The sequence below is a fragment of the Anthonomus grandis genome, chromosome 18, assembly GCF_022605725.1.
Source record: "Anthonomus grandis grandis chromosome 18, icAntGran1.3, whole genome shotgun sequence".
Classification (NCBI taxonomy): domain Eukaryota; kingdom Metazoa; phylum Arthropoda; class Insecta; order Coleoptera; family Curculionidae; genus Anthonomus; species Anthonomus grandis.
Window position 1 is genome coordinate 11,483,942 of NC_065563.1, and position 18,651 is coordinate 11,502,592.

General features: G+C 34.5%; 1 protein-coding gene across 2 annotated transcripts in view; it reads right to left on the minus strand.

Moving 5' to 3' along the window:
* The window catches only part of LOC126746750 (transcription elongation factor SPT6), a 42,289-nt gene that overhangs the window by 23,344 nt on the left and 294 nt on the right, over nucleotides 1–18,651 (minus strand). For both annotated transcript variants that reach the window (XR_007663973.1, XM_050455085.1), the window contains exons 2-13: nucleotides 18,376–18,457; nucleotides 18,121–18,314; nucleotides 14,362–14,469; nucleotides 13,922–14,201; nucleotides 6,988–7,087; nucleotides 6,742–6,928; nucleotides 6,381–6,673; nucleotides 5,310–5,453; nucleotides 5,062–5,255; nucleotides 4,863–5,002; nucleotides 1,901–2,165; nucleotides 1,385–1,672 (exon numbers count right to left, since the gene is read on the minus strand). Coding sequence is in view for 1 of the 2 variants with exons in the window: in XM_050455085.1 (XP_050311042.1) it covers nucleotides 1,385–1,672; nucleotides 1,901–2,165; nucleotides 4,863–5,002; nucleotides 5,062–5,255; nucleotides 5,310–5,453; nucleotides 6,381–6,673; nucleotides 6,742–6,928; nucleotides 6,988–7,087; nucleotides 13,922–14,201; nucleotides 14,362–14,469; nucleotides 18,121–18,314; nucleotides 18,376–18,457 (2,275 nt within the window). In the remaining variant the exon portion in view is untranslated. The remainder of the gene's footprint in view (nucleotides 1–1,384; nucleotides 1,673–1,900; nucleotides 2,166–4,862; nucleotides 5,003–5,061; nucleotides 5,256–5,309; nucleotides 5,454–6,380; nucleotides 6,674–6,741; nucleotides 6,929–6,987; nucleotides 7,088–13,921; nucleotides 14,202–14,361; nucleotides 14,470–18,120; nucleotides 18,315–18,375; nucleotides 18,458–18,651) is intronic.

Consider the following 18,651-nt stretch of genomic DNA (forward strand, 5'->3'; position numbering starts at 1 on the left):
AGAGGGATTTTTAAAAGAAGGTCTGCTAACCTTTGAGTCGACTCGCACAGGAGATTACCATAAAGACATGAACTCAGACGTTTTCGAGGACTATTTTGGTGAAATGATAAAATTTCTTCCGGCTAATTCGGTGGTGGTTATGGATAACGCAAGCTATCATTCACGGCGAATAGAGAAGACGCCAACTTCAAGTTGGAGAAAGCAAGAAATTATCGATTGGCTGACTGCAAAAGGTATTGCGTTTGAAGCAAATTTGATAAAAAAAGAACTGCTGGCAATAGCAAACTTACACAAAACTCGTTTCATGAAATATGCCGTGGAAGATATAGCCGAAACATATAATATAACTGTACTGCGCTTACCGCCATATCATTGCGAACTAAATCCTATAGAACTGATATGGGCGCAGGTAAAAGGATTTGTAGCAAGACAAGACACGACTTTTAAAATGAAAGATGTTAAGCTACTGTTTGATCAAGCCATTACGGAAGCGACACCAGAGAATTGGCGAAAAGCAGTCCAGCATGTAATTAAGCAAGAGGACAAAATGTGGGATCTTGACAACCTCATCGATCAGACAGTCGATCCTTTAATTATAATGTCAAGAGGTGATGACAGTTCGTCAGATGACGAAGAAGACTACGATCTATTATAATTTAAAATTGTTATACACTGTTCAAAAAGTGCCAGATCCAAAAGTGACATTTTCAACTGTTTTACTCTTCCTATTATTCCATTTAAACAAAAGTAACTTTCTAAAATAAAATAGCATTTAAGTACATTAATTATAAGGTAAAAAACAAGTCCCAGTTGCACGCCTTTGGCGAACCGTTTTCAATGTTTATCAGTGGGTAACAATGGGCAAAACTCATAAATTGACCCAAAACCGGGTGGCACTACCTGCAATCAACGAAAAGAAAGAATTTTACATTGAAACTAATACCCAACTAAGGTAGTGGCATAAAATATTGGTGGATCACCAGGTACCACTTTTGCATACCTAATGAGGTTTTATTGCTCTACACACTTCTGAAATAGAGTATAATTCCTGTATGCTTCAGAATAACAACTATCCTGAAATTTGGAAAAAAGCTATTATTAAACCTTTACCCAAAATATCAAAAGGGTGTTTGAGAGGCGGAGAACTTTTATTTGGCAACACTGTTTTTTATGACAGCCGACCTGACAGTTCTGGGTTATTTTTAGATTAGTTTGGTTTGGCAATTCATCATGAACAGACTCACGCCGGAGCAACGTTTTCAAATTGTTCAAATTTATTTTGAAAGACATGGTTCTATACGAGAAACACATTGGGCATTACGTGAGTTTTATGGTGCTCATAATCGTCCTTCAGAGAGATTAATTCGAGAAACTGTTCACTGACCCTTGCTGGCGTCCCACTCCTCCTCGTCCTCCTCGGCGATCTCCACCTGATAGGGCGCGATCTTGATCCAATTATACAATTTCCGGCAGCAGGCCCGCAAAACGAACTCCTTGGCCTCGGCCAGTAAAACCCTCTTGATTTCCGCCTGTAAATCGGGGATAACGCAACGGGTTAACGCCCTCTCGACGCATTCCGCCCTCAATTTGTTCCATTCTTGCACGTTTTTACTGAACTCGTCCCGGATGTAAAGTTGTTTCACCTCGTCTATGTACGAGTTCGAGGTGTGCCCTAAATAGAGAAGAGAGATTCATTTTTAGTTGCGTTAAATATATCAAATAAATCGAAGCGAAAATTGTAATTCGACACCGTAATTTATTACCATCGGCCTCTCTTAAATTTGAATGGTATTAATATAAACGTTAGTTCCTTAATAGAAGATAAAACAATCTGCGTCGTTTTATTTCGTACCCCTCCTATTATATTTTAATAAGTTGATATAATCACATACACACTTACCGTCGATATTGTCGCTGAATTTCAGTTTAATCAGCTGCTCCTCCTCGGCTAAGGTCAACTTCAAGAATTGATCCCCAGTGAGGTCCCTGACCGGTTTGTTTTTCAAATATTTCATCGAGTAACAGTTGTGCGCCTCGTCGATCACCTTTTGGCCCTTTTTCGTCGGGGTTACACTGAGGCGGGCGCGTTCGTAGTACACTTCCCTCACGCACTTACGGATTAACGGTTCTCGGGCTATTTGGAGGGCCACCATGTACTTGGCTGCCTAAAAATTAAAACAACCTCTCGAGCTATACAGACCCTTAAAATTAAAAATTAAAAATACATTTATTCTTAACACATTTAGTTATAAATATTTGTTTATTTTATGTTTTAATATATTTTTCCCATTTAATGTTGTTATGTATTAGAGGTTTTAAAATCCAATTGCTTTTTTATTGATATTTCCTTTTCTACATTTCTAACAGGCACACACATATGTGTTGATTTGATAAAAATATTTAACAAGTAAAACCCGATGTTGCGTACTAAAAATACCAACTGTATTTTATTTTATATACGTTATGTTTAACTCTTTTCGGCAGCGTGGTACATAAATCGTACCACAAATAAATAGCTAAAAGATGCATGGTGGTACAAAAAAAAAAAACACCTTTCAACTTCATTTTCCTGTTCGGCACAACGACATGTATTCTGTACTACATATTCCTACCACATATTTAATGAACATGGATACGGATTTTTACTATACTCCATAAATATTTCCTGTCTTGACTGGTCAAACGCATTAGATGTTGCAAGAAGCACGTGTTTTTGTTTATAAATATTTAGTGTTGTTTTTATTTTGATAAGGTAAACATTTCGGATTATTCTGTATTTTATTTGCGTTTTATGATGTATATATTTATGTAAAAAACATAAATGTAATAAATATGAAGAATTATGGTTTGAAAAAAACATAATTTTAATGAGTTCCTAATTTGTACCACTATGCAATAAGGGTATTTTCTTTTTTCAGGCTATGGCTTTCGCTGGCAGCAGTAAATATCCTATGGACTTAAAATTGGTCGATATGACTGAAAAAGAGTTCTACGACGAATTAGAAATGATAGATAAAGTTCCAAGTGATCAGGAATCAATTATTTCAGAAGAGTCCGAATATCAATCACCTGTTGTCACCTTACTTTTTTTTTAATCTGTTTATAAGTTTAGCAGGAGCTTATAGAAGACATTGTTTTTCAAACAAAACTCTATGCTGAACAAGAGTTTCAAAAAAATAACAAAAAATATAATCCTACAAATACAAAAGAAATGAAGGTTTGCCTTGGTCTTAATATTCTCATGGGAATCAAACCACTACCTAGTTATAGAGACTATTGGAGTGTGGACGAAGACATGCACAATAATTACATTTCCCAGTTTATGGCTGTAAATAGATTCGGTTGGTTGCTTAGCCACGTTCACCTCAATGCCAATAGCGTAATGCCAAAAAAGGGGATATAGAATTCGATAAACTGTGTAAAGTTAGGCCCTTTATAGATAAAATTAAGGAGAATTTTAAAAAATATTATGATTGTACAAAAAACATCGCAATCGATGAATCAATGGTAAAATTTAAGCGGCGAAGTACGTTGAAGTACAATATATAGTACAATATATGCCGAAAAAACCTATAAAATGAGAGCACCTCCTCTATATTCCAAGAAATAGACTCAAATGCATATTTATATGACTTTGATATTTATACCGGTAAAATCGATGACTACGTGGAACATTCGTTAGGAGAAAAGGTAATACTTAGACTTACCGAGGATCTCCAACAAAAAAATCACCTGCTTTTCTTCGATAACTTGTTCAGCTCGTATATGTTATTGAAAATTCTCAAAGAACGGGGCATTCATGCATGTGGTACAGTTCAGTCGAACAGAAAACATCTTCCAAAAATTACTGAAGATAAACTTTTGAAGCAAGGTGAATATGATTATTCAATAAGTTCTGATGGGATCAGTTTGATTAAATGGAAAGACAAAGACGCAAAAAAAAATATTTTGACCAATTATCATGATCCAACGGTAAAAAGCTCCGTGCAACGAAAACAAAAGGATGGTAGTAAAATCCCTGTTCCTTGTCCTATAGCGCTGGTGGACTACAATAGTAACATGAACTTTGTGGACCGTTTCGACCAAATGAAATCATCTTATGAGCTAGATCGTAAAAGTAAAAAATGGTGGATGAGAATTTTTTTCCATTTCATTGATTGTTGCGTCGTCAATTCGTTCACTATCGACTAAGAGGTCTAAAAAGGTTACCCCTAAAAGATTTTCGTCAAAGAGTTGTTGATGGATTATTGGCAAAACGATACGTCCAAATTAGTGCGGATCATGAAACGCAATCGGAAGCTTTCAAGAAAATAAAAAGAGTAGTACCAGACGAAGTGCGTTTCACGTCATCAGATCATCAGCCGGTAAGGACTACAAGACGAAGATGTGCCAGATGTAGTACCAGAATCCACCAGGTTCGTACTGAATGGTCTTGTAGTGTGTAAAGTTCCGTTATGCTTAGGCAAATCTAAAGACTGTTTTCAAGAATATCACAAAACAAAGTAGATATTGTTAATTTTGATTATCAATTAGTAAAATACTTCTGGTTTTCTGTAAAATAATCGATTTTTTATTTTTCATAATTGTCTCCTAGCCTTAGTTCAAGTTGCACGGTGGTACACATTTCGTACCACCAAATATCTGTCAAACTGACATTTCATTTAAAAAAAAATTTATAAGAATCTTTAAATTTTTATGAATTAGTTCAATTATGATTGAGAAAATTTAAAAAATCAGAACTTTTAGTATCTGTGCAACATGGGACTAGAAACGGGGAAAAATCTTGTGCCTTAAAGAGTTAAAATCATTTAGCCTATAGTATGGAAGGTGTGCTTGAATTTTTTTAAAAGAAGGTTTCTCACCTGTAAAACTTCATCCGCAGTAGAAAACTTGGGGCAAACGTATTGTTTGGCCACCTCAACCGGTTCGGTCAGTTCCTGGTCCACTTCGTGTTTCTGATAGTTGTCCCGTAAGTTTTCCGCGAAACGTTCCGGAGTTAAACCTAATATCAAACAAACCACAGATTACGTCGGTTTCGAACGATTGCGAAAAAAATCGTACCGAAACGCTTGGCTAGGGAATCAAGTCCCGCCCTGCTGCACAGCGAGTACGACCCCGACCTGTTGGCGTATTTGATCGTATCGGGCTCCATGTCGTCTTCCTCCTCGTCCTCGGGGGTTTCTTCGGGTACTTCGGCCCCCTCTTCGGCTTCTGCTAACGCTTTTAAGCGGGCCTCGCGTTTCAGTTGCTTTTTCCTTTAATAAATTAATTTCTTAAAGTTGTTTTAATTGAAACTTGAATCACTTCACCTTTCTTTCTCCTTGATTCTCCAGGCCGCGTGCATCGCGGGTAAATCGTGCGCGTAGTATAGAATAAAATGGTTATGCACGTCGTTCAGTTCCTCGGCGGTTTGGACGTTTTTCAGTCGGTCTATGTCACTGTCCTTCATTATCCTGGAATATTATTGGGTGGCACTCAAAAGTTCTTTTAGGAGAGTATAAAGGGATACTTAAGGATTGATTTGGTATATCGTATTAATTTAGTTGAGATGTGCCTGGTATATTATTTCTATTTATACAAATTGTATTTTTATCGATTAACTATAAAACTATTCCAGGCAATTTAATAAGGTTTTCGACTTTTCGCTCAAAGTTAAAGGAATTTTAGAGTTAGACCTAGGCAAACCTAAAATAGAAAATTAAATTCCAAGATTTAACTAATGCATACACTTTTGAGGATAAGTCAAAAATGTATTGAGGGATTTTCATATTTCTTTTAGGGAATTATCAGGGGTTCTCTGAAGATGCACTTCTTGCCAAAATTCTCTTTTAGGTGCAAAATTAGCTGTGCTACAGCTGTTTTAGTTGGGCTTTGCCTGGTATTATTTCTATACATATACATTTTACTTCATGATAAATTGGAAAATATTCCAGGCATTTTAAAGCAGTTTTCACTTAAAATTGAGGCAATTCCTAAGAAACAAGAAGAATTCTGGTTTCTCACGAACTTTCTAAGTTAAACTCAGATTTACGAGAACTGGACCTTGGCCAGGCTAAAGATGGAATTTTAAGCTTAAGATCTTAACAGTTCTTAAAGGCACTTTTGAGGATTACTCAAAAAGTTATTGACAGATTTTTTTTAGGGAATTATAAGGGGTTCCCTGAGGACGCCAAAAAATCATTTTTAGGTGCAAAATTCACTGAGCTACAGCTGTTTTAGTTGAGCTATGCCTAAAATTATTTTTATCCATAATTTACTTGAAAATTCTTCGAGGCGTTCTAAAGCGGTTTTCACTTAAAGTCGAAGCTATTCCTACCGAACAATACTTGTAACTCAACAGTTGTGTGAGTTAGACCCAAATTTGTAAAACAATGACTTACCTAACATTATCAGGCAGAGGAGCATCGGGATCCTTCATAACCTGATCCATCTGATAAGATCTCATTTTCTCGAATAAGTTCAGTAAATTCTCCTTTCTCGACTTCAATTGGCACCATTTGGCGTCGTACTTATAAACCTTCCAAAGATCGTTGATGTTCAGTTCGGGCTGTACATATTCTTTCCTATAAAACGCTATGAAAGGAACCTCCAACTGTTGATTGCGCATAAAGTCCAACGCTTTACGGATTTTGCCGATCGTTTGTGGGCCTTTACGCTGCTTTTCTCGGGCTTCCTAAGCAAACAAAAAAAATCACACATTTTTTGAAAGGTATTTAACGGGAAATTATGCTTCTTTCTAACCTGTGTAAGATTGGCATCCATGTTTGACACGGTGTTTTTGCAAAACGCCTGTTTATAGATCCACTCCGCTTCGTCGTCCAACTCGGTGGAATCGTCCGGTACCGAAGTTAACGGTACGTCGCGTAATTGCATCCTCTCCGGCACGTCTGTACTTCGAATTTCGTTGTCCAAGTCAGTAAAAAAGCCCCTAAAAAAAGACTATTTAGTATAAGAAGTGTGTGAGGGAAAGGGAGGTTTTTTTTTAACCTTTTAAGCTCGGAAGGTTCGTAAATTTCAAAAATGGATTTTTTGGTGGGCCTCTTCTTTGCGGCCTTCTTTTGACGACGTCTCCTCTCACCCTCTTCATCTAACAACAAACAAATATTTTTATAAAAATTTAAGTTTTATAAGTTAAGCATTGTTCAGTAAAATGATCAAAAACATAAATCAACGTATTCGAATTTAATTTGAATTTACTATTAGGAGCTTATATATGATGCCCCATATAATTCTTTTTACGATTTGGACATAATCAGGGTTAAGAAAATACAATAACTAAATCGTTTAGCAATTGGTGGCATTTAATTTTTTCCGTCTAAGCATGTCGTCACACTAATAAGCAAATTGCCTAAGTTCATTTTTTTTTTCAAAATTGGGTTTTTGGTACCCTCTAGTGGCAGGCAACAGATATCGTTGCCTACAACGTGGCAGATTCCTACAAACATTGATTTATTTTTCTCGCTAAATTTTTATAAAACGAATTTCGCCGTACTTCGTTAAAATCAATACAAATTTTGCCGATCTCGATTTATTTGTAGAGGTTATGAATGCATATTTGGTGTTATAATAAGGGAAAAACGGTGAACACGTAAATAAATTTAAAAAAAATTAATAATATTATATATTAATATTAATTATTAATTCATTTTAACATTAATGGCAAAATAAAAGCAGACTTCCAAGATTTTGGAAAGTAGGATTTTAACAAACAGGTATTTATAATATGGGTGATAAATGGTATTATAAATGGACAAAAAAGAATTACTAATGTTGTGTTTAAATTATCAGGCCTAAACGCCTTAGATTTAAGTTTAATAATTAAATTTTATACTAAATTTTCATCGACTGGTGTAAAAGAAAATAATGGGGGAAACTTCTGATTAGAGGAGTAATATTAGAAGTTAAACGACTGAACCAGTCATTAGTAGTTCATCGACTTTTTTTAGATGTTTGGGAATTTGTTTAGATTTGTAATTTATTATATTCAACTTATAAAGCTCCTTGCATTTGACTCGAGTAGTGCAATTTAATAATTTAAATAATCCTTTTTTTTTCATTACTTATGGCAGTGCTGGTAAAATTTCTTATCTGCTTACTCGAATGTGCCAAATTTCTTGTTTTTCGAAAGCGCATTAAAGCCCGATTTTTGTGTTGCTTCATTATTTTTATATTATCAGTAATCCAAGGACAGAAACTTTTTATCAATATCTTCAGTATCATAAATATGATGCCAGGGTGCACTTTCTAGATCAATCTGAAAATTATCATATTGTTAGAGTACATCTAAAAAAAAAAAACACATAAAATCAATCGCCGCCGCTGGGTTTTCTCAAAAGTACCCCATCGGCATTTTTGGATTCGGCGAGAAGAAATGCAGGGCAAGAGAGGGGGACCGGACACACTTGAACGACGGATGTTTTGGGAGATCACGTATCGACCCGGGGGGCGGTTCGGTTTGGTTTTCGTAAAGACTTTAGACGTAGTATTAATTAATTAAAATTAAATTAAAATAAGTATTGTTTGCAACTTATTATAATCCGGTGTCTTTTGTAACACTTTAAGCATTATACGTGTTGACGTAATAGTCCGGTGTTTGATTTATTGGCTCTGACGAACATTTATAAAACAAGTGGCATAAGTGGCTTATTATTAAAAAAAAAATTAAACTGTTTCTAGCAATATATACATTAATTCGTGTTAAAGGTCTGTAAGAAAACTTATTGTTTTCGTTATTTAATTTATTTAGTTGTAGATTACAGTATATTTTATTATTATTTATTTTTTCCTACGGACGATTTCTGGATTTGTAAGTCCTTACTTATTTCCCTTACTCTAATTTCCGGATTTTCTACAACCGACTGTCAATTTGATTTCTTTATTTAGAAACTGTTTTTGTTCTAGTTTCGTTTTTTGTACTCTACGCTTTCAGTATGCTCTAATCATTTTTAAGTAAAAATAAAGTTTGTAATGCCTATGAAAAAATGGCATTCTTCCTTTAACACGTTGAGCCCCGCGTGCCCACCGGTGGGCATTTGGATTTTACTTCCAGGGACCAAATTTTCAGTTAATAGTTATTTTTTTACAGTTTATGTTGTTTGTGGATCAATACTCTGTCGACTTTTGGCTGTTTTTGTAATTTTTTTTGCGGTGACCCACGGGTGGGCACGTGGTCCCAGAGTGCTATTTTACATTTTGGGACCGAATGCCCACCCGTGGACACTAGCTTTAATGTGTTTTTTTGTTTCAGAGTTAAGCAAATATGGCTAAGAAATATCTATCGGATCAGGAGTTGGCAAAGGAGCTGGAGAATCTGTCCGACGACGAGTCAAGAGATATAATAGAAGACGAAATTATCGGATTTTCAGATGATTCGCTCGTAGATAAAGATTTTATTCCTGTTGAAAGTGATCTATCATCCGATAACGATTTATCCGGTAATAATTCAGATAATTCTGCCATATTATTATCCGAAGACGAAGATCTAGACGATAACGTACCTCTAGCGACTTTAACTACTAAGCAAAAATGGGGTCACGTTCAAGGAGACCGACTGTCTTTCAGTGAAAGCCCTCAGAATGTTGGTGTTGTTCTAGCTGTTAGTTGCAGGGAAAGAACCCACTGAATTCTTTAACTATTTTATCGACGATGAGATGATTATTCTATTTGTGACTGAAACCAATAGGTTTGCTTCACAGCGAATTGCTGCGGCAATAGCAAATCCAAACCGGAAGGCCAAGGTGCCGAAATGGGTCGATACCAATCCCGTGGAAATGCGAAAATTTTTTGGCATTATATTATGGATGGGCCTTCTTCCAATGCCTCAGTTACGGGATTATTGGTCAACCAAATCGTTGTACCAAAATCGCATACCCACAATTATAAGTAGAAACAGATTTAAAGGTATTTTGGGCATGTTCCATGTAAGTGACAATGAGAAGGACAGACCCTCTGATGACCGACTTTACAAAATATCCGAATTTCTTGACATGCTGCAAAAGAAATTTAAGTCCTCCTACATGCCCGAAAAAGACAGTTGTATCGACGAAAGTAACGCCCCATTTCGAGGACGCATTTATTTCAGACAATATATAACCCAATAAGCGACACCGCTACGGTATAAAACTTTTCAAGTTGTGTGTATCTAGAGGATACACCTGGGATTTCAAAGTATATACCGGCAAAGAAAAATCAAGTGAATTTGCAGTTTGTGAAAAGATAGTCATGGAATTGATGGAAGGTCTTTTGGACAGTGGCCGCACACTTTACACTGACAACTGGTACACGAGCGTATCATTATCCAAGACTGATTGACCGAAAAACGCATTTAGTTGGTACAATTAGAGCAAACCGCAAAGGTAATCCTCAGAAAGTAATTAAGGAAAAGTTGAATCGAGGTGGAATTGTAGCTCGTCAAGATAATGACAAAACTGTAGTCCTGAAGTGGAAGGATGAGAGAGACGTCATCTGATGATTCTACCGTTACTTTAGCAAAGAAAGGAAAGGAAGTTATTAAACCGAAGGTAATTGTTGACTATAATCAGGGCAAGACCTTTATCGACTTGTCGGATCAAATGTCAGCATACGCGCCTTTTCTAAGGCAAACTTCAAAATGGTAAAAACGCCTAGTGTTTCATCTCATTACTGCTACAACAATAGTAAACGCGTTACATCTTTACAATAAAATAAACAAGAAAAAAATCAGCATCACCACTTTCAAAAAAGAGGTAGTAGTTTCATGTCTCATTAAAAATGACGAAAAACTTAATAAGGTTTCTCGTCCAAGAACGCAACGCTGCACGTTAAAGGAAGTGGAAGGCCAAAAACGAGTTACTCGAAAGAGATGCACTAAACGCTACAGCACCATGTCAATGGCTCACAATGCTGCGTACGCCCAAAAAAATGCGAAAAAGGTCAATACAATTTGTGTACCGTGTAATATTCCCCTTTGCATTACTTGCTTCCAAAAACATTTGGCTTCAAACTTTAGTGTCAGCAGTTTCTTTGTGGCAGTGTGTATTTCGTCAAACGTTAGGTCGTTTTAATAAGTTTTATTATATTTAGATTAGTCATTTTTATGGTATTTTAAGTTTTGGTTACATATGAAAACGACCGTTTTTTTATGACAATTTATTTTTAAGTTTTAAGAGTATTTTTTCTGTTTTAAGGTAATATACCATGGTATATTAACTCAAATGTTGTTTTTTTCTACTCTTATAAACTAAATACCTAAACTATCCAAACTGCCCAACCCAATATATTTTTCGGCTTATCCTGGGACCAGACTGTCGTTTGGTTTAAGCAGAATCAATGTAATCCATGCTCACGGGTGAGCACGCGGTCCCTGAATAAGCGATGCGATGTGCCCACCGGTGGGCATGTGGTCCCAGAAAGCAAACTCGAAATACCCACGCGGAGCTCAATAAGTTAAGAACAAATTTTAAGAAAACGGTTAGAGATAAAGGCAAACTTGTTGGTATCAAATTGAAGATAACAAAATGCTCTATCAAATCGTGTTACTGAATTTTGGAATTTCTAAAGATAAAATGAACTGAGCCAAGGACTCTACATATATTTTTCAAAAAGATAGAAAACGTCGTTGGTAAATATTAAGATATAAATGATACATCGATTTTCGTCAAAATTTCCTTACATTGTTAATAAATTTATTTATTAACAATGTAAGGAAATTTTCAATCATTATATTCAATAAGTCGTTAAGATCAGGAATTTTTCCTCAAAAATGGAAATTAAGCGAAATTTCACCAATTTTTAAAAATGGTGATAGGGAAGACGTGACAAACTATCGGCCCATTAGCAAGTTATGCATTTTTGGCAAAATCCTGGAAAAAATTATGTACGACACAATTTTTCCGAGAGTAAAACATAGAATTATTCAAGAACAGCATGGTTTTTACCCTAAAAGATCTCTTGAAACAAATCTACTATGCTTTTCAGAATTTGTCACTAAAACAATAGATAACAAAGGTCAAGTGGATGTGATATATACCGACTTCAGTAAAGCATTCGACAAAATTGATCCTGAAATATTAATACAAAGGCTTGAAGAAGTCGATGTTGATCCTGCAATAATTAGATTATCCTGTTCCTACAATACAGGTAGAAAAAGTAGAGTAACTATTGATGGCCATAAATCCGAGTGGTTTGACATAACATCAGGTGTACCGCAAGGCAGTCACCTGGGTCCGTTGTTTTTTATAATATATATAAATTCAATAAAAAAATGTTTTAAACACTGTAAAATATTACTTTTTGCAGATGATTTGAAAATCTACTTAAAAATCGAGACCATGGATGACTGCCTCAAAATCCAACAAGACCTTTTGCGCCTTGAACAATACTGTCAGAAAAATCGTCTCTTTCTAAATTCTGCAAAGTGCTTTTGTATTTCTTTTACAAAAAATACTACCAAAATAATATCGCCTTACTCTATAAATAGCAGTAATCTGAAACGAGTTGTACAGATTAGAGATCTGGGAGTAATCCTGGATGAAAAATGGACTTTTAAATCTCACATTGAGCGAGTGATATGCGAGTCCAATAAGATGGCTGGTTTCATAAAAATAAATTCAACGGATTTTAAAAACCCAAATTCAATTATCTCCTTATATAATGCTTTTGTCCTCAGTAAACTTTCTTTTGCCTCAGTAATATGGAATCCGAAGTACAATGTAGACATGACGCGCCTAGAGCGGGTACAAAATAGGTTTCTAAAATATCTAGGATTTAAGACCAATATGCCAATATACAACCATAATTATACCATTATACGAGCCAAATTTAAATTTTTAACTCTTGAATACAGAAGAAATATCACAGATCTTTTTACGCTTTATAAAATAGTAAATTGTCACGTCGATTTACATTATCTTCTATCTCACATTAATATACGGATACCAAGGCAAAATGCAAGAAACCGAGACTTGTTTGCAGCCGATTTTTATCGAACCAACGTAGGACAGAACTCTCCACTTTCTAGAATTCAAACTGTTTTTAATTTTTACAACAATTTTCTGAATTCGGATATTTTTGGAACGCCGATAGGATCCTACAAACGCCAATTAAAAACCTATTTTTTAAAAAAGATAGAATAATTTTATTTTTGTTTATTTAATTCAGAACTTGTAACAGTTTACGCTCTATTTAATCTCAATAGTGTACTCATCTAAATTTCCCTTTTCTTTTTGATTGTATCTACACACGTAACATGTAAATTTAAGACAATGTTTGGTAAACCTATCATAAGTTTGTTATATATACACAGTGGATGCTTTTTTGGTACTTGTGTACTGTTCGCAACCTGAACTTGTAATAAATAATAAATAAAATATTAATAAATAAATAAATAAGTAAGCAACGTCGTATTTTAGGGTTAAAGAGAGCGTCAAATAAGACTCCCATTTCGGAAAAAAAATATAGGTGGTTCCATTTAAGAAAAAGTTCAAATTATATATCACACTTTTTTGGGACACCCTGTATCAACCAAACTAGTTTTGAAAAGTAGCCTTTCTAACTCAATTAACATTCCCCCTATTAAATGTTTTTTCAAGATTTAGCCGCAATCGAGCACCGCGATATTAAATGGACACCCTGTATATTTATTACTAATAGTTATTCTTTTCCTATGTGATTATATTAACAGTATACTGCAAACTTTTTGTTTAATTTATTAAAATAGTGTTTGATTTCCCTAACTGTCAAATTGCCTATGTCCCTTCCAAATAAAAATACTGACCATTTTTTGTTACAGCATCATTGACAGAAACATCTAGTGGATATTGAAAAATTAAATAAACTAAAAGAAAGTAAATAATTTTCGTTTTTTTTTCAATTCTCACAGTTTTTTGTCTCTCCTGTAAAATTGCGACTTAAACAATTTGCTTTTTAAAGTGACGACCCTTACCCTCCTCATATTCATCTTCTTCATCCTCCTCGTCCTCATCATATTCATCGTCATATTTGGAGAACTCGTCATAGTCAAAATCGACCCCAAAAGTCTCCTGAGCCTCCTGCAGGGCCGCATCCGTGAATATCGGCCTCTTCTTCTTTTTGGCGATCGGTTTCCCGTCATCGTCCACGATAAAGTCGTCCGCATCGGAATAATCGCCCTCCTCTTCCTCCTCGCCAAAATGTTCGGGTTCCGGGGCCGGCCTATGGGACCTCTCCGAGTGACGTTCGTCGTCCTATATAAGTTTCGTATCAGTTAAAAAAAAAATCACACACTGTCACTGAAAGCAACTGATTGAGATTACCTTTCTACTAGCGGTGTCTCTTTCCTGATTAGCGCGAAGAGAAAGAAAAAAGGGTTTTTTGAAAGGTAAAACAAAAAAAAGAGGTACTTACGTCTTCTGAAAAAAGATCATTGGCGATCTGTTCCCTCTCTTGCTCGGCATCGTGTTCGTCTTCTCCCTCGCTCTCTTCCTCTTGGATCCTTTTCAATCGCTTGAATTTCTGTGAAAGACAATTCAATTTATTAGTATATACTATTAGTAAAGTTATCGCTCTGTTATTACAAAAAATAAATAAGAACAAGCTACAAGGTATTCACTAAACGATGAAAAATAGCCGCATATGAACATAAACGTTGCTGTAGACATTTAATTTCGGTGCTAAATATTTGAAATGACGCTGTCCATTTTGATTAAGCCTATTTGTTGTGGGGTAGTAAAGTCTCCTCATGTCCATTATTTTTGTTTCCTTATAAAGTAAATTGGTTGGAAATAGTCGATTTTTTCCAAATATAATTTTTAGTATACATTTTTGAAGGATGGTTATTAATTGCTGTAAGTGGCAATACCGGACACCACCCCACCCGATCAATCCTTAAGTCAAATGAGATTGAACCAACGAATAGTAAGTATATTATGGTAAGGTTCTTGACACTTAGGTATTGTTTTAAATATTCAAAAGTTGAACCTAAACCTCTAATTTTATTGGTCAACTGCTTTAAATTGTAAATCCCATTTAAGGACTTTCCTGCAAGACTCCAACTCAGTCAATTTTTAAGAGAACGCCAATTGAATGATCCATTTTTTTATAATAAAATTTTATTTACGGATGAAGCCACGTTCACAAGGAGAGATATTTTTAATATATATAAATAATAATAAATATTTGGTGTGCTATCTTTGAGGATTGTATTGTGGGACCGTTTGAATTGCCAGCTAAGCTTAATGGAGAACGTTATCTAAATTTCTTGAGGAATGATCTATCCATTCTTCTAGAAGATGTGCCCCTAAATTTAAGACGTGACAGTTGGTATATGCACGATGATGGTGCACCGGCACATTATTCACTGCAAGTCAGAAATTACTTGGACGAAATTTATCCTCATAAATGGATTGGTAGAGGTAGTGAATATCCGTGGCCTGCGCGTAGTCCCGATCTTAATCCCTTAGATTTGTATTTCTGGGGCTACTTGAAATCACTTGTGTATAAACATAAATTAAATAACCGTCAGGAATTGTGACAAAAGATTGTGGAAGGAGTCAATACCATCAGGGCCCAAGAAGAATCATTGTTTGGAGTCAGGCAAAATTTAAATAAAAGAATTAGACAATGTGTCCTAGTGGATGGTGAACATTTTGAACAATTATTATAATCAACAGCCTTTTTTAATTTTATCGTTGTTAATTAAATTTTAGATTAAGTGTTCATATACAACCTAATAAAAAAATGCATTTATTTCGAAAACGGTCTACTTTTTGGAGATCAAAGAAGTATACCTTTTTTGACTAGAATTAAATGCTGTTTTATTATTAAAAGTGAAAGTAAAAACGCGCGCATCCCACTGTCTACTGACAGCGTGGGGTGTTTCGGGGGTGGGGGAAGGGATTCGCTGAACTTTCGAAGGTACTTCAGTCAGTCTTGTCCCGGCATCGGTAGAAGTAGGTTGGAAGAAAATGTTTGGCTTTACGGTGGTACAGTGTCATTGTTTTATTTCGTGTGTGTGGTTCCTGTGAAGTTGGAGTGAAAGGTAAGTAGTACTAATTTTTTTTTACAATTGCATGCAATTTATTTTGATTTATAGAAATTCATATTTTAGTAGTAGCAATTCTTGAGGCAATTTGTCAAATCTGATTAACTAATATTGTAATTTCAAATTTATCGTGGATTTTTTCGCTAAATTCACATTTAAAGAACAAAACAATTCTAGTAACAATGACATTTTTATAATAATTTTAAATTTGAATTACTATTTTATTTATATTAATGCATTTCAAATTCATCTTTATTTACGATTGGATATTGGATTTGCCATAGGTTGCATTAAAAACTAGAATAAATTAAAAGAATTTAATTGCTAAATTCACATTTACATGAAATCACTAAGGGGTTATAATACAAATACGAATTTTAATATTTTTTCAAAAATTTCCAAAAACTCAGGGAAATTTATTCGTTAAATTTCCACCTTTTACAACAGTGAAACATTTCCTTTAAAACATTTTAATATTTTTGCTCAAAAGTGTCTTGTGAATTTATTAATTTATACAGGGTTTTAAAAACAACAACCAAAATATTTATTGAAAAATTTATTCGCTAAATTTGCACTTCAAACTAATTTTATAAAAAAGGGAATAAGAATTTTCTGTAGGAAATTTATTCGTTAAATTTCCACTTTATTAAAATTGCCTTTGTCTTCATAAGATAATAATTAAAGTAAAGGTTTATATAACTACAACTAAATGGGATCTAAATAAATTAATATCCAATCGTAGGTAAGCAGCAAAGACATTTATAATGAGTATCAAGTATTAATTTGTGTAACTTTAAAGCGTTCTTTTTAGATTTTAAGAAGTAATTTTCCAGTTTATTTATCTTATTGAAAATAATTATAGCTTGACGTCACTTGACTCGACTTAACTAATAGTATTGACAAAACATGTAACCAGTGTGCTATTTTTCCCTTGAAAAATTGACAAAGCATATATCAGTGTGCTTCCTTGAATAAAATTGACAAAGCATGTAACCAGTGTGCTATTTTTCCCTTAAAAAATTGACAAAGCATGTATCAGTGTGCTTCCTTGAATAAAATTGACAAAGCATGTAACCAGTGTGCTATTTTTCCCTTAAAAAATTGACAAAGCATGTATCAGTGTGCTTCCTTGAATAAAATTGACAAAGCATGTAACCAGTGTGCTATTCCCTTGAAAAATTGACAAAGCATGTATCAGTGTGCTTTTACCCTGAATTTTTGACTTAAAGGAATGGTTTTTAGTGGGTCAGGGCTGGAAAAGGCCTTAACCCCACACTATCCCGGGCCGGCCCGGGGTGTCTGTTTGCAGATTTTTTTAACCTATCTAAAAAAAAAAAAAAAAAAAAAACGACGGTAAGTATGTTTTAGGCAATCCCAGACATAGAAGAATCTACATTATAAGAGGATAATGAAGCTTAAAAAAACCGATACCTGGCAAACTGGTTGGAGGCATATAAAATTGAAGCACTTTTGGTCATTACTTTAAGAATTACTGCCTGGACTGGAACTACTTGATATAATTCAATGGGAAATTCGTATGGGAATAAAGTGATGTTTTTTAGGTATAATTTGACCAATTAAAGGAGAAAAACACTGTTTGCAGATGATCCAAACTATTAAAAAAATTAAATGATGATATAGGAATGGGTGGAAAAAAATTAATTCATATTCAAGAAATTAAAAAAATTTTTTTCTTTGAATTTCAGACTTTTCTTTAAATTTGAGTTTTTTTTCTTTATAATCGCCTTCCTGCAGATATCAAAGAGATTCATAATAGAAAGCTCCTTTGAAAGAGTGTACCTTGTTGCAAAAGACTATTATGAAATAGGAGACTTTTTAGCAGAGAGATTTTAAATGTACTATGTCCTTTGTTAATATGTTTTAATGCTTTATCAATGTATATGTAAATTTAAGTTTGAATTTTAATATTGTAATTTGTTTATTTATATTATATGTTAAATCTAGTTTATTGTATTCTTACTATTTTATGGTTTCAAAATAATTTATTCATACCAACAAGGAAAAGTCATTTTCCAGTAATAATAATCAGTAGAACCCATATAACTAATATGCCTTTGCACTGTAGAGTAATTCTAGAGCCATAGAAAATGTTTCAATCTTACCCTTCTTTCCACTTTAACGCCCAAATTCTCTTCGAGCAAATCATAGTCTTCATCCTCGAGCCGGTCATCGAGATCTTCATCGTCAGATTTTTTTCTTTTTTCTCTGCCCGATGCATCTGAGTCACCGTCACTTTCGTCTTCTATTGGATTGTCATCTATCAAGTCCTTAAGTTCTTCCCTCAGTCTGTCTTCGTCTAAATTGTAAAAATGTCACTTATTTATTTGAGGTTTTTGCTAATCAATTATTTTTTTTACCATCTTCCTCCTCCTCTGAACTGTCGTCCATGGCTTTGACTTTTTTTAGCTTTTTCCGTTCATGGGGCTCCAACTCTTCCTCCTAAAAAAGTGGAAGTTATTGTGGCTTAGTGTAGGGCCAATAATTCTTTATATAGGAGGATTTTATCCTAAATCACTTTAATAATAATCAAAAAGTGGATTTCAGAGGAGCAATAACATGTGTGTTTTATAAAAACACCAGATTTAGTTAATTAAATGGTTGGTCATTAAGAACACTAAAATGTATGTTGATTG